Source organism: Lithobates pipiens, unplaced genomic scaffold (assembly GCF_037356315.1).
Source record: "Lithobates pipiens isolate NorthernLeopardFrog02 unplaced genomic scaffold, aLitPip1_a1.2 Scaffold_37, whole genome shotgun sequence".
Lineage (NCBI taxonomy): Eukaryota > Metazoa > Chordata > Amphibia > Anura > Ranidae > Lithobates > Lithobates pipiens.
Window position 1 is genome coordinate 5,315,218 of NW_027507825.1, and position 27,148 is coordinate 5,342,365.

The following is a 27,148-nucleotide window of genomic DNA, read 5'->3' on the forward strand; positions in this document are numbered from 1 at the left end:
CTGCTTGATTCCCAGCCGGCCTGTGAAATGCACCAGGGATTCGTCCACAGATATATTTTTGTCAGGGACATAAAGTTCGGAAAACTTATTGGAAAAAAAATTAATTAGGGGGCGAATTTTATACAGTTTGTCAAAGTTTGGGTGATTTCGGGGGGGGGGGGGGGGGGCACTGTGCGTTGTCACTAAAATGCAGGAAGCGCATTATAAGTTCGTATCGGGACCTGGACATGAATGAGGATAAAATTGCCATATGATGGATGGGTTTGGTCGACCAATACTTATGCGTTTAATTTTTTTACAGCAGGTACTCTGGTGGCAGGTGGTGAGGTGGCTGGTACTCTGCTGGCAGGTGGTGAGGTGGCGGGTACTCTGGTGGCAGGTACTTTGGCAGTACTCTGGTGGGTACTCTGGTGGTGGGTACTCTGTCAGGTGGCAGGTACTCTGGTGGCAGGTACTCTGGTAGTACTCTCGCAGGTGGTGGGTACTCTGGTGGAGGTACTCTGGTGGAGGTACTCTGGTGGCGGTACTCTGGTGGCAGGTACTCTGGTAGGTGGCAGGTACTCTGGTGGCGGGTACTCTGATAGTACTCTGGCAGGTGGCGGGTACTCTGGTGGCAGGTTCTCTGATGGCAGGTACTCTGGTAGGTGGCAGGTACTCTGGTGGCAGGTACTCTGGTAGTACTCTGGCAGGTGGCGGGTACTCTGGTGGCAGGTACTCTGGGGACAGGTACTCTGGGGACAGGTACTCTTGGGGGGGGCAATCTGGGCACAGTAAGGCAATTACTGGGGTACAGTAGTGATAACTCACTGTTAGCTGATCTCCTCCTCACACTGGATCAGTGTGTGAAGAGGAGAACTCAGCAACAGGAGTTACACACACCTTTTGTTTACATTTAGTGACTGGCTGTCATTGGGCACAGCCAGTCACTAAATAGCCAGTGTTCTTCTATTTTTACACTGATCGGGGCTGGGCTGTAGCTAGGGAGAAAGCTTCAGCCAGCCTCAGCCCCGATCACTACTTGTCTCCTCTCCGGGAATGTGCACGTGCGCCATGCACGCCGCTCCCCGGATGTTGTCATGCAGCGCCGGCTTGTGACGGATCACAGCCGGTAAAGCTGCTCCGCCACTCGCCGCCACCGCTTCAATACCCCCCATCGGGGAACGGCTGTTGTCCCTAGGGACACACCGGATCCCCGATCCCCGCTCTGTGGGCCCCCGGGGGACCGCAGTAGCGGCGGAAAGCCAAGGACGTCATATGACGGCCACCCAGGATGGGAGATCCCATCTGTGGCCATCATTTGACTATGGCCGGGTATTGAAGTGGTTAAGTGGTTCACCCCTCACGGAATCCTTGGCAATGCACACCCTAAAATTCAAAAATTTCCTGGCACTCAGAGATTTCAACCTTTGGGCAAACGAGCCTAAAGACCCCATCGCGACTGCCTGCATCAATCAACTAGAAGAACTGGGTCTACAGCAACTGATAAAGACTCCCACGCATGGGTCAGGACACACCCTGGACCTCATTTTCAAACAGAACATCGACGTCAACATACTCGACAACATAACTCTGCCATGGACGGATCACCACGCCATCAAATTCAAAATCGCTACCAACATCACCAACGCAAAACGGAAACCTGTAACAACGCACTGGACCAGATCGCATAAAAAACTGTACTCCGAAGCCTTCAAAACCACTCTGTCCAAAAAAATATCTACAATAACCTTAAACCACTCTACGGAGGAAACACTCAACTCCCTGAACAAGGCATTACTGCAATCAGCAGACTCGGTAGCACCAAAACGCAGGGCTCTCATCAGGAAGAAAAATGCTGGATGGTTTAATAGCTCCCTCTCCGTACTAAAGCAAGAACGCAGAAGAGCGGAAAGAACATGGAGAAGAAATCCCACCGAGGAAAACCTATTTAACTACAAAGGTCTGACAGAGAATTATCGGAAAGCAATCTTCAAAGCCAAAAAGGACCACTTCTCATATACAATCTCAACGGCCGCAAACCAACCACGGGAACTGTTTAAACTGGTTAATCAATCAATGAATCCGGTGTGCCTAGAACCCCCAGAAAGTGAATCCCAGGATTACTGTGACAAACTGTCGGATTTTTTCATCGATAAAGTCAAAACCATCAGGGAAACAATTTGTCAGAAGAAAACATCCAACCTCAGCCAGCAAAAACATAAAGAGGATGTCCGCACCAACATACCGCAACCGCCAAAATTTTCACTATCCCCAATTACCGTAGACACCGCAAAAAACATCATTAATAAACTGCGTGACAGTACCTCACCTATTGACATCATCCCCACAAAACTACTGAAAGAATGCTCCGACATCGTGGCTCCAACCATAACCCACCTCATAAACCGATCATTCCACGAAGAGATTGTTCCCAGCATCCTCAAACAAGGCATCGTCAAACCTCTACTCAAGAAACCAAACCTGGACCCTCAGGATCCAAACAACCGTAGGCCGATTACAAGCCTCAACACCATTTCTAAGATCATGGAGAAAGCTGTAGTACATCAGCTACAACTTCACCTGGATACTCACAAACTCCTGGACCCGCTGCAATCAGGCTTCCGCCCGGGTCATGGAACAGAAACAGCTCTCCTCAAGATTTGGGATGACGCCCTCGAAGCAGCAGATGACGGAGAGCCGTGTCTCCTCGTACTGCTAGACCTAAGTGCAGCGTTTGATACAGTAGATCACAATACTCTACTCGTCCGCCTCACAGAAGTAGCCGGAGTCCAAGACATAGATCTCCATTGGTTCGCGACCTTCCTAGGAAATCGGTCACAGACAGTGAAACTAGGAAAATTCCTCTCCGAAACTCGGACAGTCACCTGCGGAGTCCCTCAAGGCTCTCCATTGTCACCCGTTCTCTTCAACATTTACATTCGCCCACTCCTTCAAATCATCAGATGCTCAGATCTCTGCTTCCACTCTTATGCTGACGACACACAACTTTATTTCCGGATCAATGGAAAAAAAGATCACCAACAACAACTTGAAAACTGCCTCAAATCAATAGAGGACTGGATGACCACCAACTCCCTCCAGCTGAACCAATCAAAGACAGAGCTTCTTATCTTACACCCAAATCATAAGCCCGCAACCAAAACCTCCTGGTCTCCACCAACCGTCTTTGGGCAGACTATCTCCCCAAAGACCAAAGCGAAGAGTCTCGGGGTTATTTTAGACGCACAAATGTCAATGGATGCGCAAATAGGATCTGTAGTCAGTCGATCTCACCATCTACTGCGCATGCTTCGCAGACTCATCCCTTTTATCCCAAGGAATGACAAAGCAGTGGTAGTTGGAACAATCATTAATTCAGGACTGGACTACGCAAACTCGCTTTACATAGGATTACCACAATATCAACTTGCGCGATTACAACTGATCCAAAACACGGCGGCAAGGCTGATAACAGGAAAAAAACCCTGGGAATCCATTTCTCCTTCACTGAGGAGCTTACATTGGCTAACCGTAAAAAATCGGATCACGTTCAAGACCCTTTGCCTCACCCACAAATGCGTGCATAGAGAAGCTCCGCAATACCTAATGGAGAAAATAAATCATTACACACCAAACCGCAGTCTTCGATCAGCCAACAAAAACCTCCTCCTCGTGCCCAAAGCCCAGTATAATCCAAGGGTGATCGGAGATTCGCTGTCCAAGGGCCTCTGCTATGGAATGCTCTACCAATCAACATCCGCCTGGAAGAAAATCACCTGGCTTTTAGGAAAAAACTCAAGACCTTCCTCTTTTAGCAGATGATCAAAGCTCGCCACAGCGCCTAGAGGCGATTCAGTTCGCATTGCGCGCTATATAAGTATTTCATTCATTCATTCATTCAAGCACATCGGACTGAACTGCACTGCTATGTTGGGCAGCAAGAATATCGCACCATGTGACATTACAGTGAAAGAAGTGTACATTTTCTACACTTCAAATAAAGCTTATACGAAAAAAAAAGGAGTCATGTGATGTGCGGAATTGCGCACCACACCGCCCCCTAGTGCATCCGGAAATGCAGAGGGGCCGTAGCAGTGAATCGCTCTAGCTGCTCGGTGTTGTGGTGTGAATTCACCCTGAGGAGTTCCACAGCTATGTATAGCTAACGTTACCTGCAATCTTCTAAGCTTATGTGGAACCAACCTTGACTTTAAGGAGAAAGTCAAGGTTTGCACATAACTTCAGCAACAATGATATTCACATGTGATCATCTCTGACATAGACATTTATCACAATTCATTTGGAATAATTTTTTCCTTACATCTGTGTTTAAGACATTCCGAGATTTTAGCTCTCTCAGGAGGGCCCCGGTGTCCATGTTCTCCAAGATGTAGACCAGATCATCTTTGTAATACTCGTATATCCTCCTCAGTGATGAATCGGGATATGAAGACAGCTGACGGCGGAACACTTCCATGTCGTCTATAGAAACACAGAAAATAAATTTATAGGGTTGTGGATATAACTCAGATCCCACATTTCAGGAACTGGGGAAAAAGATTGTAAGCATGGATTCATGAAGGATCCTTCTGGCCAGACCAACCTGCTAACATTCTACAAGGAAGTGAGTTGCCATCTAGATAAAGGAAAGGCCTGTGGATGCGGTGTATCTGGATTTTGCAAAGGCATTTGATACAGTCCCCCACAAACGCTTAAAGGGGTTATAAACCCTCAAGCATTCTATGCATTAAGGTGAAAGGTGGGGTACCCCAAGGCTCTGTCCTAGGACCAATTCTGTTCATTATACTATACTATACATTATAATAATAGTTAATCTATTCATAAATGATATATGTTGGTATAAATAGTTCAATCTCAGTGTTTTCTGACAATACAAAGCTAAGTTAGGCAATAAACTCACTGCAGGATGTGGACACCTTACAGGAGGACCTAAATAAAATAATGGGGTGGGAAACTACATGGCAACTGAGATTTAATGTTGAAAAATGTAACGTAATGCACTTGGGACCCAAGTCTTGGGTGCTAAAAATATATAAGCAAGTTACTCACTGGGGGAGATCCTCTGGTGGAATCGAGGATGAAGAAAGATCTAGGGGTCCTAGCAGATGACAAGCTGAGCAATGACATGCAATGCCAAGCAAAGCCAACAGAATATTGGCATGCCTAAAAAAAGGGAATTTATTCCAGAGAAAAAAAAACAATTATTTTCTCCAATCAGCAGTGACTGTAATCTCCCTGATTGGATAGAAGTAGTTGTGACTGTGTAGGGGGGCGGGATAGACCATTGAAGGTAGACCTTGCACTCAGCAAAGCTCATGCCCCTTTCTGAATGGAAAGCTCTAGTTCTGAATCAGCAGGTGGCATGCCATGCCTCTGCAGAGAGACTACTGTTTCTGCAGAGAGCAAGGGTCCTTCTCTGGCAGAGGACAGACTTTTCAACTCTCTAAAGAAAACCAACTGTTATGCCCCGTACACACGGTGGACATTTCAACCACAAAATCCGTCTGATTTTGGCCGAAACTTGTGTTCCATACACACGGTCGGACAAAGTTGTCGGAAAATCTGGTCGTTCGGAATGAGGTGACGTTCGTTGCGTACGATGGGACAACGTAGAGGCCAGTAGCCAATAGTTTTGGTCTCGTAATTTAATCTGAGCATGCGCGGCACATTGTCCGTCGGAATTCTCTACAAACGTTCGGAAAAAGTCCGATCGGATTTTGTTGTCAGAAAATTTTAGATCCAGCTCTCAAACTTTTTCCCTCGGGATTTCCGATGAAAAATTCAGATGGAGCCCACACACGATCGGATTTTCCGACAACATAATCCGATCGGACCTTTTACGTCAGAACTTCCGACCGTGTGTACAGCGCATTAGACTTTGCAAATCCTTTACTTTTGACGCACCTATAATGAATTTAGCTAATTGTAAATGAACATTAAATTGGGCTTTAACCACTTCAATACCAGGCACTTTACCCCCTTCCTGCCCAGACCAATTTTCAGCTTTCAGCGTCTCACACTTTGAATGACAATTTGCGTGGTCATGCAGCACTGTACCCATAAACTAAAGCTTTCTTTCAGAGGTATTTAATCACCACTGGGTTTTTTGTTTTTTTTTGCCAAATAAACTAAACAAAATTTGAAAAACAAAATTAGTTTTCTTCGATTTGGTTAATAAATTTCGGAAATAAATTATTGTTCTTCATAAATTTAGCCCAAAATGTATTCTGCTACATTTCTTCTGTGAAACTAATCCAAATTGGTGTATATTATTTGGTCTGTAGGAAAGTTATAGAGTCCACAAACTATGGGATATATTTAAATAAAATTGATCAATCCTGATGTAATGACGGCCGATCTCATTTCTTGAGGCCCTAAAATTCCAGGACAGTACAAACACCCCCCAAATGACACATTTTTTTGGAAAGTAGACAGTCTAAGGTATTTAGTAAGAGGCATGGCGGGATTTTTGAGGTTGTCATTTTTTAAAATATATATTTTTCAAAAAAATTTTACATTTTTTTTTACATACTGTCACCAGTGCAGTAGTGTCATCATATGACTGGTGTGGTGGTGATCAGGGACACCGACTGGTGACAGTACAACATTTTTTTTTTTATGTTTTATATATATTTTTAAATGTTTTATTACAATTTTTTTATTTCTTTTTTTTTTTTTTTATTAATTTCTTTTCTAACACACTGTGACCCAGAGCAATATAATGTTACCATAGTAATACTGTACTACTCTGGGGAAGTCATCAGGATTTTTTTTTTTTTTTTTTTTTTACACATTGTGTTTGATTATAGCAGCAAATTAATGTAGCGCTGGCTTTCGACGAGCAGGCGCTATGTTTTTTTTGAAAAGTTAATTTGCCTGAAACCACAGTTGGGTTTCTCTAAATTTCTGGGTTCAGTACCAGTCCAGCTGGCTTGCACTGGGTTCTCCTTGACCGCAGGTGTTGCTGTCACCACCGGAAAGAGTAGAAAGAAGTCTAGCTGGGTATATTGAATGGCACTAGTTCTCACCGCTGGGAGTGTTTCCTGCTATGCATTCTGGGAGGTGGTATTTAAGATACCGACACCACGTGGTTGGGGGTTCCTTGTTTGATTTTCTGTCTGTTCGGTTCTGGTGGTCCTGCTGACTCAACCCCATGGCCCTCCTGGCCTGGGGTGCGGAACCATGCATACCGAGTCTCGGGGGCCGGATGGCCCGAGGCGACGTAACTGCAGGGACAGGCCTGACTGGATTTCAGGGCCTATTGATCCAAAGGTGGTCCAGAGCTGTCTCATCTGAAGGGAGAGGCCCAGCGACTGAAGAACCCCAGGGGAGGACTCTTCAGGAGAAGGCCGTGCGCAAGGCTGGCTTCTCTGAAGTAGCCTGGAGGCTTAGTTGAAGGACGCTACCTGGATCAACACACATACGGTATCGCCGGATCAGCTGAGAGAACCCGGTACTGTATGTTAGCTCTTTAAATTTATCTACGTCCCTCTGTAATACTCAAGTTGACATCACAAGTCTGTGGCAGAGACTGCTGCTAGGCCTAGTGAGAGGAGGTCTATCCCGAGTACCCTACCGGCGCTAGGCCTAGTGAGAGGAGGTCTACCGGCAGCCCCCCAGCATTCTGTGTCCAGTGACACGTCACACATGGCTGGCTGTTAACCATTTCAGCTCAGCTATTTAGCCAGAGCTCTGTGTGTGCTGCACAGTTCGATGTTTTTGTGAATGATTTACTGCTGATTCAGGCTGGAAGTTTCACAGACCCATTAACTGTTTACTGTCCTCCACTAATCCTGACAAGGTCACTGTTTGTAAGAAAAAAATTATTTTGGAAATTAAATGTGCTGCTGCACTTTTCAAAGAAGGATTACTTACTTGATGTTGCAGAACCGGTTTAAATAGAGTGTCACAGCCCTACAATACTATATCCACTTAATGACCAGCGCACACCGATGTACATCCTATCCATCTCTTCAGTTGTCGGTCGTCTGTACGATAACGTTGGTCTCCGCGGCAGAGGCAATCGGGTACTTTCTTCTGCTGGGTATGAAGATGAGTGAGGCTAAGATGGCCTCCACTTACCGTATATACTCGAGTATAAGCCGAGATTTTCAGCCTCTTTTTTGAGGCTGAAAGTGCCCCCCTCGGCTTATACTCGAGTCATCGCTGTCTGCCCGCTCGATCAGCGTGTCGAGCAGACAGACAGCGGCCATTCTATTCAAAAGCCGCGCCTCCGGCTCCGCCTTCGCCTGTGATAGGCGGAACACTGAATTTCCCAGCAGCCTGTGTTCCGCCTATCACGGACATCGTATCATCCTCGTACTACGGACGAGGATGATACGACGTCTGTGATAGGCGGAACACAGGCTGCTGGGAAATTCAGTGTTCCGCCTATCACAGGCGAAGGCGGCGGCGCAGCTTTTGAATTTTACAATGGCCGCCGACGAAGAGGGCACGGGACGGAGGCAAGGCAAGGCACGGCACGGCACGGCACGGCACGGGACGGGACGGGACGGGGGCAAGGCAAGGCACGACACGGGACGGATGCAAGGAGGCAAGGCACGGCACGGGACGGAGGCAAGGAGGCAAGGCACGGGACGGAGGCTCGGGACAAAGGTAGGCTGGACACACACACACACACACACACACACACACACACACACACACACACACACACACACATGGATGGAGACACACACAGGGATGGATGGATGGATGGATGGAGACACACACACACAGGGATGGATGGATGGATGGATGGAGACACACACACACAGGGATGGATGGATGGATGGATGGAGACACACACACACAGGGATGGATGGATGGATGGACACACACACACACAGGGATGGATGGACGGACACACAGGGATGGACGGACACACAGGGATGGACGGACACACAGGGATGGACGGACACACAGGGATGGACGGACACACACACAGGGATGGACAGGCATGTCTCACCCTCGGCTTATACACGAGTCAATAAGTTTGCCAGTTTTTTTGGGGGTAAATTGGGGGCCTCGGCTTATATTCGGGTCGGCCTATACTCGAGTATATACGGTACCTCTGTATCATAGGAGAGTGGAAGCGACGCCAAAACATCACTTCCTTCCCATACCTCTTAAAGGTAAATTTTTTTAATGTCATTTTTTCAAATGATTTTTTTTTTTTTATTGCATTTAAGTCCAAATATGAGATCTGAGGACTTTTTGACCCCCCAGATCTCATATATAAGAGGACCTGTCATGCTTTTTTCTATTACAAGGGATGTTTACATTCCTTGTAATAGGAAAAAAAGTGACACTTTTTTTTTTTTTTTAAACAGTGGAAAAAAAATAAAATCAATTAAAATAAATAAGAAAAAAAAAGGTTTTTAAAAACACCCCGTCACAACGAGCTTGCACGCAGAAGTGAGCTCATACGTGAGTAGCGCCCGCATATGAAAACGGAGGTCAAACCACACATGTGAGGTATCGCCACGATCAGTAGAGTGAGAGCAATAATTCTAGCCCCAGACCTCCTCTGTAACACAAAACATGCAACCTGTAGAATTTTTTAAATGTCGCTTATGGAGATTTTTGAGGCTAAAAGTTTGACGCCATTCCACGAGCGGGGTGCAATTTTGAAGTGAGACATGTTGGGTATCAATTTACTCGACGTAACATTATCTTTCACAATATAAAATAATTGGGCTAATTTTACTGTTGTCTTATTTTTTTATTCAAAAATTTTTTTTTTCCAAAAAAAGTGCACTTGTAAGATCGCTGCGCAAATACGGTGTGAAAAAAAGTATTGCAATGACCGCCATTTTATTCTCTAGGGTGTTAGAAAAAAAAAAAAAGCAATATAAAATGTTTGGGGGTTCTAAGTAATTTTCTAGCAAAAAAAACTGTTTTAAACATGTAAACACCAAATCTGAAAAAGAGGCCTGGTCCTTAAGTGGTTAAACTTGTACACTGAGTTCAACCATAAACGCAGTCTCTGACCATCCCATGTACCATGTCTGCAGTCTCTGACCATCCCATGTACCATGTCTGCAGTCTCTGACCATCCCATGTACCATGTCTGCAGTCTCTGACCATCCCATGTACCATGTCTGCAGTCTCTGACCATCTCCTGTAGTGTGTCTTACACATATATAACTCACATCACTCACACACACAGCCTACATAGGCTGTATGTGAGTGATATGAGGTGTATACAGTATGTGTGACATAGGCTGTATATGAGTGACATTAAATCCAGTGCCACCTGCCAATGCCAGTTAGTGCCACCTGCCAATGCCATCTGCCAGTGCCACCTGTCAGTTAGTGCCACCTGCCAGTGCCACCCAGTGCCACCTGCCAGTGCATTCCAGTGCCACCTGCCAATGCCAGTTAGTGCCACCTGCCAATGCCATCTGCCAGTGCCACCTGCCAGTTAGTGCCACCTGCCAGTGCCATCCAGTGCCACCTGCCAGTGCATTCCAGGGCCACCTGCAAATGCCATCTGTCAGTGCCACGTGCCAACCAGTGCCACCTGCCAATGCCAATTATTAATAGTAAATATAAATGGTGCTGCGCTTTTACCCAAGAAATGAAAAAGAGTTATTTGGGGTCAAATAATCGCATCTAACCGCAAAAATTACATAATACCTAATAATATATGTAAACATGTAAAAACAGTATATATTTATAAAGTGCAAGCGTGCAAAGAAGGATAAATATAAAGTGCACAATGTGGATAAATAAACTGCTACTATAAATATAATGTGAAATAAATATTGTGATGTATATCCCAATGATTATAAAGGAAACAACAGTGTCATATTCAGTGCAAAAAAATGACAAGCAGTAAACGGTTCTTGATGAATTGCTGAAGGTGATTCATCCGTGGCCAAACCCAGTGCCACAAAGAACATCCAAATATTCACCAACTAATGCGTAGATTACACAATTACCTTACAGCTGTAAGGCAAACAGCATAAATGGTAACTCCTAAGATGGATGCAAGGGAGGAGACACAAACCACCGTCCAGTTCCTCTAATAGCAACCCACAACGTCCATAATGACTAAAGGAGGAAACTCAGAGAACAAATAGGGAGCGATCCATAGTGTAGTATTTTTATAAAATAGGCAAATTTATTAAAAATACAAATTACTCACAAACATGAAGGAGACAATTGCACATAAACAGAACGCCGAGCAGTCCACTCGTGCGTGCTACGTCACTTCCGGTATCCTACGCGTTACGTCACGTGCCTCGTGACTTCAACTGGGATAATCTAACAATGCAAGAAGTGACCTAGATATAGAGGGGCGAGACGCGTACGCCGCCCCCTCCGATACCCGGCAGGCTATGTAAACATAACCTCGGGAAAGAAAACGTAAGCCTACATCTATGTAGGAGTATATCCAGGTTAAAGTGCCAAATATATTAGAGTCTACCCACAAGGGAAATAATGCTAGAGGAAAAAAAAGGTTGTTTTTATTATTAATAAAATATAATGTTAAAATAATGTACAGCCCTTGGCGGTGGCCATTTTGTTGTAGACCAATATAAAATATCAAAAAGGGCTTCCTATATATAATCAATAACTATACATTATGGTATGGGCAATATCTAAATAATTCTAAAAAAATCTATCTATAATCAAGATTTCCCAAAAACAAGGAATATAATGATAATTATATTCCAATCGGGATAATGGCCATTTTGTCTTAGCCTGACATAGTGTCAGCAAAGGAAGTTCGATCTATGTGGGACCTAAATCTCTATATAAAATTACCCATTTATAATGATAAATTTAAAACACCAACGCTTTCAAGCTCCATACGAATGTATTTAAATGTAAATACCCCTTATATTGAATTTAAAAGTGTAAGGAATCCCAGTAAGAAGCTAAATATAATTCATGTTTCATCATCACGCAGACTCCGGAAATAACGTTCACATATCATATATATAAATTCCAGCAAAAATATATGACAAATATTGGGGTTTAAAAATCACTAATGAAACAATTGAGGTCAAATTCAACATTTAAACCCCTAGGGGTAAAAGTGTCCAGAGTAAAAATCCATTTTGACTCAACTTGACTGAGGGTCCTGACCTTGTGCCCCCCCTCCAGTGTTTCATATAGGCTACAATACCCCAAAATTTCAAATGTGTCGGGACTTTTTGGTGGCGTGTAGCAAAATGTTTCGAGGCGCTATGTTTGTCGTAACCCTTCAATATATTTTGAACATGTTCTTTAATTCTAACGCGCAGTGGTCTTTTTGTGCGGCCTACATATTGTAGGCCGCAGCTGCACTGCAAAACATAAACAGCCCACTGCGAGTTACAGCACACAAAATCTTTGATTTTGTGGATGTCCCCTGTACTGGTGGATGTAAATTCAGACATCTTTTTAGGTTTGTTGGTTCTAGTACATGCAAAACATCTTTTGCATGGAAAAAACCCTTTGCCTGTAAAGAATGTAAACCCCTTAGTTGGGGGGTTTTGGTATGTTTTTAACCAGTCTATCTCTAAGCGTCGGGGCACGTTTATATGCAAATTTTGGTCTTGGTGGCAAAATAGTCTGCAAATGTCTATCGTTTAGCAAAATATGCCAATGTTTCATAATCAATTTCTCTACGCTTCTATACTGCGCATTGTAGTCCAAGATGATGGCTCCATCTTTCATGCCTGCATATGTCTGTTTGGGGTCTATGGGCTTATCTTTAATTCATTCATGGCGGTCCATTTTTTTCTACCTCGACCATTTTATTCTCAATCCAATTCCTTTCATATCCTTTCTCATGGAATCTTTGGCCCATTTGTTCAGCCTGTTTCAGGAATTCTTCTTGCTTGCTACAATTTCTGCGTAACCTCATAAATTGTCCTTTTGGAATATTAAATATCCAATTATGATGATGACAACTTCTTGTTGGAAGATAGCTATTTCTTTCCACATTTTTAAAATGCGTCTTAGTAACCAAGTCTCCATTCTCCTCTGTTATTACCAAATCCAAGTAGGTAACTTGATGTTCGCTCGTCTCCCACGTAAGAACTATGTTTCAATCATTGACATTGAGTTTATTTTGAAATTCTATTAGGCTACTTCTTTCTCCTTTCAATAATAACACAATGTCATCGATGTAGCATCTGTATGTCACAAGTTCCACAGGCATATCTGAAAAAAATGACTTCCTCTTCCCATTTTGCCATGAAAAGCCCGGCTACGCTGGGTGCAAACTTTGCACCCATCGCTACGCCAGTTTTTTGGTGATAATAATTCCGGGCCGAACCAGAAATAATTATTTTTCAAACAAAAATCAAGGCATTTAATTAGAAATTTTCTTTGTTGACATGGCAGCTCGGAATGTCTCCTCAAACCCCACTTTACAGCTTCACAAGCTAAATGGTGTGGTATTATAGTGTACAATGAGGAGACATCCGCAGTTGCCAAAATCCAAGGACCTGTTTCTTTAGGCAATTCATCCAAAATTTGTAAAATATATTTAGTGTCCCTTAACCGGTTCCCGACCAGCGCACGACAATGTACGTCGACAGAATGGCACGGGCAGGCATATTGGCGTACATGTACGTCCAATCTTCAATGCCGCCCTGCCATCAGGAGCGCGCCGCTGGCGGCATGCTCCCGCGCTGGTCGGGACCCCCGTGAGTCGGGACCCGCGGATTCGATCGCTGCGGGCATCCCCGTGATCGTCTCACGGGACGGCTGAATGGAGAAATGCCGTGTAAACAGCATTTCTCCATTCTGCCTAGCAACTAATGACGCTGATCTCTGCTCCATGTGATTGGAGCAGAGATCAGTGTTCACTAAATGAAAGCCCAGCCCCCTCACAGTTAGTAACACACCCCTAGGAACACTTAGCCCCTACACTGCCACCCACTGGTTAACCCCTTCACTGCCAGTGTCATTTACACAGGAATCACTGCATTTATATAGCAGTGATTACTATATAAATGACACTGGTCCCAAAAATGTGTCAAAAGTGTCCGATGTGTCCGCCGTAATGTTGCAGTCACAATAAAAATCGCTGATCGCCGCCATCACTAGTAAAAAAAATAATAAAAAATTATTAATAAAAATGCTATAAAACTATCCCTATTTTGTAAACGCTATAACTTTTGCGCAAACCAATCAATAATTGCTTATTGCGATTTTTTTTACCAAAAATATGTAGAAGAATACGTATCGGCCTAAACTGAGAGAAAAAATTTTTTTTTATATATTTTTGGGGGATATTTATTATAACAAAAAGTAAAAAATAATGCATTTTTTTTCAAAATTGTCGCTCTATTTTGTTTATAGCGCAAAAAATAAAAACCGCAGAGGTGATCAAATACCACCAAAAGAAAGCTCTATTTGTGGGGAAAAAAGGACATCAATTTTGTTTGGGAGCCACGTCATTGTACTACCAATTCCAGCTCCTTTCTTGTCTTAAACATCGGGTTCTTTGCCAGTTTTGTATATGTATCTCCGTCGCTTAAAAGTTTCTCCATAGTATCATTATTTTGTGTCTTTGATAGAATCACAATACCCCCTCCCTTATCCGCCGGGCGGATCACTATGTCCTTTTCGCTTACCCAGTCTCTTCATGCCACATGTCATAAAATTAGATTCTTTCATTTTTTTGACATTGAGGGCTTTGAGAACTTAGGCTATTACTTTCTTGAACACATCCACAAATTTGTTATCACTCAATTGAGGATTAAACACAGATTTATTTCTCAAAGAGCTATGTGCAAAATCTTGATCCATATCGGGTTTTAGTGTCTTTATGAGATTACTTATCATATATTTCTTTATATTCAAACTCCTGACATACTTTTGAATATTGACATATGTCTGAAACTTGTCCAGGTTATTGACTTGGGCAAACTTCAGACCCCTGTCTAATACAGCGTTTTTTTCTGCCGTTAATGGTATGCCACTTTAAAGAGGAGGGCCGTTTAAAAAAAAAAAAAAAAAAAAGAAAAAGTCAGCAGCTGCAAACACTGCAGCTGCTGACTTAATAAGCCCACTTACCTGTCCAGGGCGCCCACGATGTCGGCCGCCCGAGGCAGACCCGTCCCTCGGCTCTCGGGTCCCGGCGCCGCCATTCCTTGTAAGGGAAACAGGCAGTGGAGCATTACGGCTTCACTGCCCGTTTCCTACTGCGCATTCGCGAGTCGCGCAGCGCTTTGTGAATGGGGCGCGCTGTGTTCTGGAACACACAGTTCCCAGAACACACAGCGCGACCCATTACCCAGAAGATGCCGCGACGAGGAGAGAAGACCAGAAGATCTCCGCGGAGGAGGAAGAGGAAGATTAGGATTATGTGCCTAGCAACAGTCATTTCTGGTAAGTAAAAAAAAAAAAAATGTTTTCATTTTTTTTTTTTTAGATTTTTTTGTAATTTTTAATATTTTTTTTTTCAGGGTGGCCCTCCACTTTAAGTTGAATATACCTTCTCCCTTTATTCTCTTTTTCTTTTGCTCTCTCTTTCCCGCTCTTCCTCCTCTCTTCTTGCTGGACTTCTTCTTCGTACATTATTTTAACATTGTTTTTATTATTAAATAAAATATAACCTTTTTTTTCCTCTAGCATTATTTCCCTTGTGGGTAGACTCTAATATATTTGGCACTTTAACCTGGATATACTCCTACATAGATGTAGGCTTACGTTTTCTTTCCCGAGGTTATGTTTACATAGCCTGCCAGGTATCGGAGGGGGCGGCGTACGCGTCTCGCCCCTCTATATCTAGGTCACTTCTTGCATTGTTAGATTATACCAGTTGAAGTCACGAGGCACGTGACGTAACGCGTAGGATACCGGAAGTGACGTAGCACGCACGAGTGGACTGCTCGGCGTTCTGTTTATGTGCAATTGTCTCCTTCATATTTGTGATTAGTTTGTATTTTTAATAAATTTGCCTATTTTATAAAAATACTACACTATGGATCGCTCCCTATTTGTTCTCTGAGTTTCCTCCTTTAGTCATTACGGACGTTGTGGGTTGCTATTAGAGGAACTGGACGGTGGTTTGTGTCTCCTCCCTTGCATCCATCTTAGGAGTTACCATTTATGCTGTTTGCCTTACAGCTGTAAGGTAATTGTGTAATCTACGCATTAGTTGGTGAATATTTGGATGTTCTTTGTGGCACTGGGTTTGGCCACGGATGAATCACCTTCAGCAATTCATCAAGAACCGTTTACTGCTTGTCATTTTTTTGCACTGAATATGACACTGTTGTTTCCTTTATAATCATTGGGATATACATCACAATATTTATTTCACATTATATTTATAGTAGCAGTTTATTTATCCACATTGTGCACTTTATATTTATCCTTCTTTGCACGCTTGCACTTTATAAATATATACTGTTTTTATATGTTTACATATATTATTAGGAGGTATTATGTAATTTTTGCTTTGATAAGTGGTTAGATGCGATTATTTGACCCCAAATAACTCTTTTACATTTCTTGGGTAAAAGCGCAGCACCATTTATATTTACTATTTATGCACTTTATATGAGATTTGTTTTGGCTCATACGGTGTGTGCAGCATTTGCTTTATTTAATTACTTTAGGTATTAGCGCAGGAGCCACAATTCACCACAATGACAGTTATTGCCACCTGCCAGTGCCAATCAGTGCCATCCAGTGCCACCTGCCAGGGCAAGCCAGTTCCATCTGCCAGTTCCATCTGCCAGTGCCATCTGCCAGTGCCAACCAGTGCCACCTGCCAGTGCAATCCAGTGCCACTTGCCAATCTGTGCCACCCATTGCCACCTGCCAGTGCAATCCAGTGCCACCTGCCAATGCCAGTTAGTGCCATCTGCCATCCAGTGCCACCTGCCAGTGACAAGCAGTGCTACCTGCCAGTGCAACCTGCCAGTGCAATCCAGTGCCGCCTGCCAATGCCAGTTAGTGCCACCTGCCAATGCTGCCCCTCAGTGCCACCTGCCAGTTCCCGTTAGTGGCACCTCAGTGCTGCCTATTGGTGCCCATCAGTGCCACCTGTCAGTGCCCATTAGTTCCAACCTCAATTCTGCCCCATCAGTGCCCATTAGTGCAGCCTATCAAAGCACATCAGTGAAGGAGAAAAAAACTTATTTGCTAAATTTTATAACAAAACAAATGTTTTTTTTTTTTTTTTTTAATATTGTCTTTTTCTCTTGGCATCAGGCATGAGCAATTCTTATTGTCCGATGCCCCACACATGCAGTTCTGGGCGCTGGGCAGAGAATTTAAATAACTGGCTCCTAACTTTTTCAGCTGGCTCCTAGATTCTAAGCACATTTGTCAAGCCCTGGTCTAAGGAAAGAGCAGGGACAGCCTACCTCCTCTGTGAACTTTCCTGGCACTCTACTGCCTCGTGGAGGGAGGGGTTTCCATTCCTTAACTTAAACCCCTCCCTGCCTTAACTTCCCACCTATCTCTGACCTTTTAACAAACACAATCCCTTCTCCAATGACTGTAATGTTACCACAGTCATGCCAGCCCTCTGGCTATGTGTTCTGTTAACCCTCTCGGCGCCAGGCTTCTCTTTAGCAAGGCAGTGGTGGTCTTGGAGGTGTGTTTGGGGTGGTTATCATGTTGGAATACTGCCCTGCGGCCCAGTCTCTGCAGGGAGGGGATCATGCTCTGCTTCAGTATGTCACAGTACATGTTGGCATTCATGGTTCCCTCAATGATCTGTAGCCCCCCAGTGCTGGCAGCACTCATGCAGCCCCAGACCATGACACTCCAACCACCATGCCTGACTGTAGACAAGACACACTTGTCTTTGTCCTCCTCACCTGGTTGCCCCCACACACGCTTGTCACCATCTGACACCAAATACATTTATCTTGGTCTCATCAGACCACAGGACATGGTTCCAGTAATCAATGTCCTTAGTCTGCTTGTCTTCAGCAAATTGTTTGTGGGCTTTCTTGTGCATCATCTTTATAAGAGGCTTCCTTCTGGGATGACAGCCATGTAGACCAATTTGATGCAGTGTGTGGCGTATGGTCTGAGCACTGACAGGCTGACCCCCCCCCCCCACCCCTACAACCTCTGCAGCAATGCTGGCAGCACTCATACGTCTATTTCCCAAAGACAACCTCTGGATATGACGCTGAGCGCGTGACCTCAACTTCTTTGGTGGACCATGGCAAGGCCTGTTCTAAGTGGAACCTGTCCTGTTATACCGCAGCTCAGTTTCAGGGTCTAGGCACCAGTGGCGGCTGGCAACGTTTTAGGATGGGGGGTCTTGCGCCCCTCCACATTTGCCCCCCCCCACTTCTCATAAGCCACATCAAATACCAAGCTGTACATTATACACCGGGCTCTGCACATCATATACCAAGCTGTACATTATACACCGGGCTCTGCACATCATATACCAAGCTGTACATTATACACCGGGCTCTGCACATCATATACCAAGCTGTACATTATACACCGGGCTCTGCACATCATATACCAAGCTGTACATTATAAACAGGGCTCTGCACATCATATACCAGGCTGCACATTATACACAGGGCTCTGCACATCATATACCAGGCTGCACATTATACACAGGGCTCTGCACATCATTTACCAGGCTGCACATTATACACAGGGCTCTGCACATCATATACCAGGCTGCACATTATACACCGGGCTCTGCACATCATATACCAGGCTGCACATTATACACCGGGCTCTGCACATTATATACCAGGCTGCACATTAAACACCGGGCTCTGCACATCATATACCAGGCTGTACACTATACACAAGGCTCTGCACATCATATACCAGGCTGCACATTATACACAGGGCTCTGCACACCATATGCCAGACTGCACATTATACACAGGGCTCTGCACATCATATACCAGGCTGCACATTATACACCGGGCTCTGCACATCATATACCAGGCTGCACATTATACACCGGGCTCTGCACATCATATACCAGGCTGCACAATAAACACCGGGCTCTGCACATCATATACCAGGCTGTACACTATACACAAGGCTCTGCACATCATATACCAGGCTGCACATTATACACCGGGCTCTGCACATCATATACCAGGCTGTACACTATACACAAGGCTCTGCACATCATATACCAGGCTGTACATTTTACATTGGGCTCTGCACACCATATACCAGGCTGCACATTATACACCGGGCTCTGCACATTATACACCGGACTTTGCACATTATACACAGGGCCCTGCACATCATATACCAGGCTGCACATTATACACAGGGCTCTGCACATCATATACCAGGTTGTACATTATACACAGGGCTCTGCACATCATATACCAAGCTGCACATTCGATGTCGGTAGCACTGCTCAATGCATCTGAGTCTATGCGCTGCACTCACCCAGCCAGTCCCTCACGCCGCAAGCTGTGGCGCGACCGCACCACAGAGCGAGTTTTTTTGGGGGCCAATGAAGCGCCTCGTCTGCAATCTCATGATTGCATCAACGTGGCGCTTCCCATATTGCATTTTTTTTTTTGACTGCCTGGGGGGGGGGGGGGGCTAGCCACTGCTAGGCACCCTTCTTATCGCCTAGGCCATCTTTATGTAGAGAAACAATTATTTTATTTCAGATCCTGAGAGATTTTTAGAATTTTTTGCCATGAGGTGCCATGTTGAACTTCCAGTGACCAGTATGAGAGAGTGAGAGCGATAACACCAAATTTAACACACCTGCTCCCCATTCACACCTGAGACCTTGTAATACTAACCAGTCACATGACACCGGGGAGGGAAAATGGCTAATTGGGCCCAATTTGGACATTTTCACTTAGGGGTGTACTCACTTTTGTTGCCAGCAGTTTAGACATTAATGGCTGTGTGTTGAGTTATTTTGAGGGGACAGGAAATTTACACTGTTATACAAGCTGTACACTCACTACTTTACATTGTAGACAAGTGTCATTTCTTCAGTGTTGCCACATGAAAAGATATATCAAAATATTTACAAAAATGTGAGGGGTGTACTCACTTTTGTGAGATACTGTATATTGGCATGGGGCAGGGAGGTGCAGCTCACCCATGGAGTGTCATCCGGAGGCCCCGCCCCCTTGTGGAATCGCAGCCCATCATGCCCCGGGAGGTGACGTAACAAGGGGTGGGGCCTCCCCATCATGCCCCAAAGCACCAACCCCCCCCCCCATGTTGAGGCCATGTGGCCTGGCATGGTTAAGGAGGGGGGACTTGCTCGTCTTCACCCCCTTTCCTGGCCCGCCGGGCTGCTTGCTCAGATAAGGGCCTGGTATGCTCTTGGAGGAGGAACCCATGGCGTTTTTTTTTTTTTTTTCTTTCTTATTTGGCTGGGGTTCCCCTTCAAGATCATCAGAGCACAAGTCGCCTGCCAAAGTCGGATCAGTTAGGACCACGACCCGACTTTGATCTGTCTTCAGTGATATTTAATGGGCTGAAGTAGGCTCAAGGTCAGACCAAAGTATTGCAGGGAGCATTTTCAAAGTCGGGAGCGACTTGTGTTGGAGCAGTTAAGACGGCTCTCATAGGGAAACATTGATTTTCACACGTCATGCGTCATGAGCTGCCAAAGTCGGAGCATTTGCCATACTCTTGTGAACCCGGCCTAAATCAGCCTCAGAACCTGTGTAATTCATATATGTTTGGGTTAAGGGATGAGGTGGCAACCCTAGTCCTACACTGTTTTGCAACTGCAAATGCTAAGGTGGACACCATGCCAACATGGGGATTAGAGACACAAGGTGGGGGAGAGAGACAAGTTTCAGATCTGGTCACTGTTGCAGGAAAAGAGAAGAAGAAGGGGGCGCCTCTGGGTGTAGATTTTTAAAAGGCAATTTAATCACAGGTAAAACAAACAGATGATGCACTCACATTTTCCAAGGCATAAAAAGGCATGTAGAATACAAGGGGGACGGTTTTTTCATCTGATTCGTCCGTCACATGGGATCCGGTCCGCGGGTGTCATGTTGTCCTCTCCTGGCGTTACCATGAGTTTGTTGTTAAGAAATGCCGGCTTGGTGGACGCAGAGGATGTTGTTTCCAAAGCGAGGCTTGGTTAGCGGTGACACGCGGGTCGCGGGGTTGTGACGTCACGGCGGGCGACGCGTTTCCTGAGCGTTCGGGTCGAGGTGGAGAGACGACCGCGCTCTTTCATCAGGCCAATCAGATGAGAAGGGGAAAACAGGTCTGGTCACTGACCTGCGTGTACAACAGAAAAAAGATATACCTATGCTCAATATCCCTGTTTTTTATTGCATAGTTTGCTAGGAAGGGTGTAGCAGTGTGAGAAGGGTCCATCCAGAATTTGTAGTGTTAATATGTGGTCACAGCCTTTTAGCACCCAATAGTTTGAGGCCAGGAATAGCTTTTCTCTGGGTCATTATATTGAACTTCTTTCAGCCAAGACAGATTATATTAATATGGGTCGGCTTCACAGAGTGAACATCACCACATCAGTCACTGATAGACCCCGACCTCCATGTAGAGCAGTGGTTCTCAACCTTAGTCTTCAAGTACCCCCAACAGGCCATGTTAGCAGGTTTTACTTTATCTTGCACAGATGCTTTTGATCAGAGTCAATGGCTTGGTATTTTGGACAGCTATTTTAGCTAAGAGAAATTCCCAAAACATGGCTTGTCGGGGGGTACCTGAGGACGGGGTTGAGAACCACTGATGTAGAGCACACATCCACTAAGCACAGGTGTTTGTATAGGCTTCTGAAGAAGAGCAAGGAGAAAGCATGCAGCCAGATAGATGAGCTCTCTAAGCAAGAAAAATGAGAGAAAAGTAAAGCCCCGTACACACGAGCGGACTTTTCAACATCCAAAGTCCGACGGAATGATTCCGTCAGACTATTCGATCGTGTGTGGGCTGCAACGGACTTTTGACTCGCCAAAGTCCGAAGGACTTTAGAATATGGAACATGCTTCAAATTTTTCCGAAGGAACTCCGCCGGACCCGGTCCCTTCGAAAAATTCGCTCGTGTGTGTGCTATTCCGACGGACAAAACCGACGCTAGGGCAGCTATTGGCTACTGGCTATGAACTTCCTTGTTCGAGTCCAGTCGTACGTCATCACGTTCGAATCCGTCGGAGTTTGGTGTGATTGTGTGTGGCCAAGTCCGCTCAGCCGAAAAGTCCGTCAGAACTCTGTCGGAACTCCGGCAGAACTCCGGCAGAACTCCTTCGGAAGTCTGTCAGACATAAGTCCTCTCGTGTGTACGGGGCTTTAAAATTACCATGTATGATACTGGTACCAGCCAATGCAAGAATTGCCTTAATCATGGGTGCTATACCGTCCTGTCATCTGAGTAATGGGTTTTAATTGAAGGAACTCACAATTGCAGGTCTTCATGACTACAGTTGAATGTATATCCATCCAATTCCTCTCTTCTCAGACCCATCCACACCTCATTCGTATCCAGATGGTCATCTCCTGTGCTCTGCAAATGCAACTGCAGCCCCCCTCCCCCCATGCCATGTGATTTCGGTTCAAACAAACATCAGCCTGTGTTTACTGTGAACTAAGTCAAGGTTGCTCTTACGTCATTATATCTGCAGTTACTAAGCTCACGCTAAAAAAAAAAAAAAAAATATTCCAAAAACCTGAAAAACGTTGCAAAGCTACTGGCATTTTTATAATGTCCTGTGTGCATAGTTGCCAACATTGTAAAAAAAAAAAAATTTCGGGACACTTTTTTGGCTGTACATGGAGTCATATTATAATTAGGGGGTGTGGCATGCGTTTGTAGGCGTGGCATAGGGAAAAAAAGAAAAATGCGGCCTCCGATCGGGACGAAGGTCCCAATATCGGGATTGTTCCGCCGGGAAAATCGTGACTGTTGGCAACTATGAGTGTGCATGAGGCCTTATAGTTGTGCTCAAAAGTTTGCCTCTCCTTGGAGAATTGGTAATATACAGAATGTACCCCCCCCTCCCCCTCCCAATGACCTGGCCTTTTTTTTGCGATACGGCACTGCGTTACTTTAACTGACAATTGAGTGTGTGTGCGACGCTGTGCTCAAATAAAACGAAAATCCTTTTCTTCCCACAAATAGGGCTTTCTTTTGGTGGTATTTTATCACCTCTGCGCTATAAACAAAAACAGGGCGACAATTTTGAAAAAAAAACACATAATTTTTTTACTTTCTGCTATAAAACATCCTAATAATTAAAAAAAAAAAAATCTAATTTATTCAACAGTTTAGGCCAATATGTATTCTACATATTTTTTTTTAGTAAAAAAATCCCAATAAGAGTATATTTATTGGTTTACACAAAAGTTATAGTGTCTAGAAACTATGGGATATGTTTATAGAATTTTTATTTATTACATTTTTTACTAGTAATGGCGGGAATTAGAAAAAAAAAAATATATATATATATTATATATATTTTTTACTCTCTGCTATAAAACATACACAATAAAAAAATATCCAGCTCCATAAATTTAGACCTATATGTATTCTGCTACATATTTTTGATAAGCAAAAATCCCAATAAGCGTATATTGATTGATTTGCACAAAAGTTATCGCGTCTACAAACTATGGGATATTTTTTTTTTTTGCTTTACTAATAATAGTCGTGATTAGCGACTTATAGAGGGACTTCAATATTACAGCAAACATTCTGACACTAACTGACGCTTTTGGGGACCAGTGACACGAATACAGTGAGCTAAAAATATGCACTGTCACTGTACTAATGACACTAGCTGGGAAGGGATTGACATCTAGGATGATCAAGGGAATTGCGGGCATTGTGGCTTCACTGCCCGGTAGCGCTACGTGTCTCTGCTGGTCCCCGCTGTGTCCTGGGAATTGTGTGTTTCCCAGAACACAACGGGGGGGCGGGGCATCTGCGGCGAGCTGCGGCGGTTTTGTCCTGGAAGTGGGTGCAGATACCTGGATTATCCAGGTAACTGCACCCCCCTCCCCCCTGAAAGGTGCCGATTGTGGCACCGGAGGGGGGGAGGGATCAGATGAGCGGAACTTCCACTTCAGGGTGGAGGACCGCTTTAAGTGCAGGGAAGAGAGAGCAGAGCAGGCTCCCGCCGCCTCAATACAGCACAGCCACACATTCGGCTGGCTGGCCACATCTTCTTGCCAAATGTGGCGGGCTGCAGGAGGAGGACTGGTTACAGTAATGCTGATTGGCTGAGAGGCGGTGGTGGGGGGAGCAATTCTTAGAGGTGCAGATCGGATCTTCTAGGCAGCTGGCTCTCGGGCATCTCCGGGAATTGCACATGCGCAGTTCCAACCTGAGCTGGTCACAGACATTTTTACTGGCACCTTTTCCATGCTATGGACATTTATGGGCAGGGAAAAAGTGCCCTGTTTTTATGGGCTGCCGGTAAAAATACGGGCGGTTGGCAACACTGGCGTGAACTGGCACACAGATGCAACCCTGCAGCAGAAAACTGGTATAGGGTGGTCCGGAAGCGGGTAAAGAAAACATGAGTGAGCTGGCAAAACCAACTTCTAGTATCTCTTATGCATAGTTGCCAACATTGTAAAAAAAGAATTTGGGACACTTTTTTGGCAGTAGACGGAGTTGTATTATAATTAGGGAGCGGGCATGCGGTTATAGGTGTGGCATAGAAAAAGGTGAAAATGCGGCGTGTGCAGCACTCCACGACAAAATATGGGCGTGGCTTATGTAAATTTTGGGGGCGTGGCTTACATGGGCCATGGCTCAGAGGGTGTGGTTAGAGTCTGAGATGAATGCGGGATGGAGAGGGAAGGGGGGAGATGGAGGGACAGCAGCCTCCCGATCCTACACCACAATAGCAATATGTGTTTTCCAGAGTTTGACAATCGGCAGATAAAGATACTTCAAATACCTGGTGTTGGCGCTTCAATCATCCCGGCGCCATGATTGTTATGGTGTCAGGATGATTGAAGCGCATTATTTCTATTATTACATTGTAATATAAAATGAAATCATTCAACTCACCATATTGCAGAATCAGTGGGAGCCATGTGTGTGTCACTAGCCACGTTGCCTGCCACCAGATGCCATCAGGAGCCCCCAGGAGAGTCCCTCCTTACATCAGGTGCGCCATCAGAAGTACCTTCCTCACATCTGTGTCCATCAGCGGAGCCCCTCCTTACATCTGGTGTCCCCATCAGTCCTCCTAACATCTGGTGCCCCTCTGACATCCAGACTGCACCCCTCTGACATCCAGACTGGCCCCCGACATCCAGACTGGCCCCTCTGACATCCACGGACTGGCCCCTTTGACATCCACAGACTGGCCCCTTTGACATCCACAGACTGGCTCCCACATCCACAGACTGGCCCCCATATCCAGACTCAGACTGGCCCGCCGACATCCAGACTGGCCCCGACATCCACAGACTGGCCCCTCTGACATCCACAGACTGGCCCCTCTGACATCCACAGACTGGCCCCTCTGACATCCACAGACTGGCCCCTTTGACATTCACAGACTGGCCCCCCTGACATCCACAGACTGGCCCCCCTGACATCCACAGACTGGCCGCCCTGACATCTACAGACTGGCCCCCCTGACATCCACAGACTGGCCCCCAATATCCAGACTGGCCCCCCTGACATCCACAGACTGGCCCCCCTGACATCCAGACTCACTGCCCACAGCAGAGTCCCTCCTTACATCAGCTGCGCCATCAGAGGTACCTTCCTCACATCTGTGTCCATCAGCAGAGCCCCTCCTTACATCTGGTGTCCCTGTGATGGACTGGGGTTTATATGGTCACAAAACAGACACCCCAAAGCAAAGTACATATTCATTTTTTTTATATATTTCTAAACATCTCCCTTCTATTCTATTAATAACCAGTAGATGGCAGAGAAGGTACACAAACAGAGTCTATATAAGGCCACACACCATGTGACTGGAAATTAAACTACTTCCAGCCATAAAGTCAGTGGTCATATCTCATGCTGTTTGTGTGATTCTTTGCAGGTATGTACTCTAAATTGTTCCTAATCTGTATTAACCTGTGATAGAAAGATTCCTAAACATCTTGAGCAGATGCAGAAAAAGTCTCAGCAGATTTTATGCTATAGTTTTGCTGTAATTAGAAGTTTAGAACCGCATGTGTGAGAAACAAGTGAAAAGTGCATAAGAACATGAAAATACTGCATTAGTCAGAACAAATGTCTATGATAAACACTAAACCTTTCTAAATAGGTATATTTAAACCTGATTTATTGGAAATTGCATAGATTTATAGAAGCACATGGTTTCTGTTATTTAATATAGAAAAAAACCTATTGTATGTAAAGCTTATGTATTGCATCATACAGATATGCAATGTGCACCATCTAGTGGTTAAAAAAGAGTACTACCATGAAAATATTTGTATTAAAGCAATGCATTGCTAGTATGATTATTGCACACTTAAAGTGTACCAGAGAGATAAAGATAATTATCTATAACACTGAATAACAGGAATATATATGTTATTAAATTTAGTAATGTTCATTGTTATAACTACGTTTTAAAATACTTTAGTTAAAATCGGTATTATATATATTGTTAATGGTTATAAACATGTGACTATAAAAATGTAAAAGATGTATTGTTATGTAAAAATTAAACTACTTCCAGCCATAAAGTCAGTGGTCATATCTCATTCTGTTTGTGTGATTCTTTGCAGTCCACGCCAAGCTGATCACCTTATCTCATCGCGTCTACAATCATCGGCTCTCTTAATTCACATTTTGAGGCCGGTAACATTTTGGGGGCTCGTGTGCCGGGATTCGTTGTGTTACCAGTGAGAAGGAAGCGCGAGACAAGCGTGAGCCTGCTATAGAGCTACAAGGAGAATCGTGAGAGTCGTCTGCCTCGTGAGTGCAAGTCTTCAGATTGCAACAGAGATGGCGTCTCCTCGTCGTGCGCTGATGTGGGATATCCAGAAACAAATTCATCTGCTTAATGAAGAACAGCTGCATAGCCTCGCTATTACGCTGGAAGATGAAAGAGACGTGGACGTTCCATCAGTGACTGGTACCAACGAAATGGAACTTGTTGAATTTATTAAAGACTACTTGAGAAGTGATCAGCTGGAAAAGTTGGAAGATCAAGGTATGTCTTACCTACTCATCATCCAAGACAAGATCAATGAACTAAAACTTAACAAGGAAAGTACACCAACTGTGGACATTGCAACCGCT

The 27,148-nt window shown here is 44.7% G+C and overlaps 1 protein-coding gene across 4 annotated transcripts in view; it reads right to left on the bottom strand.

Annotated features, from left to right (window-relative positions):
• Positions 1-22,431, bottom strand: part of LOC143956503 (NACHT, LRR and PYD domains-containing protein 3-like) — a 202,852-nt gene extending 180,421 nt beyond the window's left edge. For 3 of the 4 annotated variants that reach the window (XM_077466704.1, XM_077466705.1, XM_077466702.1), the window contains exons 1-2: positions 22,323-22,431; positions 4,301-4,461 (exon numbers count right to left, since the gene is read on the bottom strand). In XM_077466704.1, coding sequence (XP_077322830.1) covers positions 4,301-4,461; positions 22,323-22,362 — 201 coding nt within the window. In that variant the 5' untranslated portion in view covers positions 22,363-22,431. Of the gene's footprint in view, positions 1-4,300; positions 4,462-20,856; positions 21,184-22,322 lie in introns of all 4 variants that reach the window. The other variant, XM_077466703.1, reaches the window with a different exon arrangement.
• Positions 22,432-27,148: the final 4,717 nt, after the last annotated feature.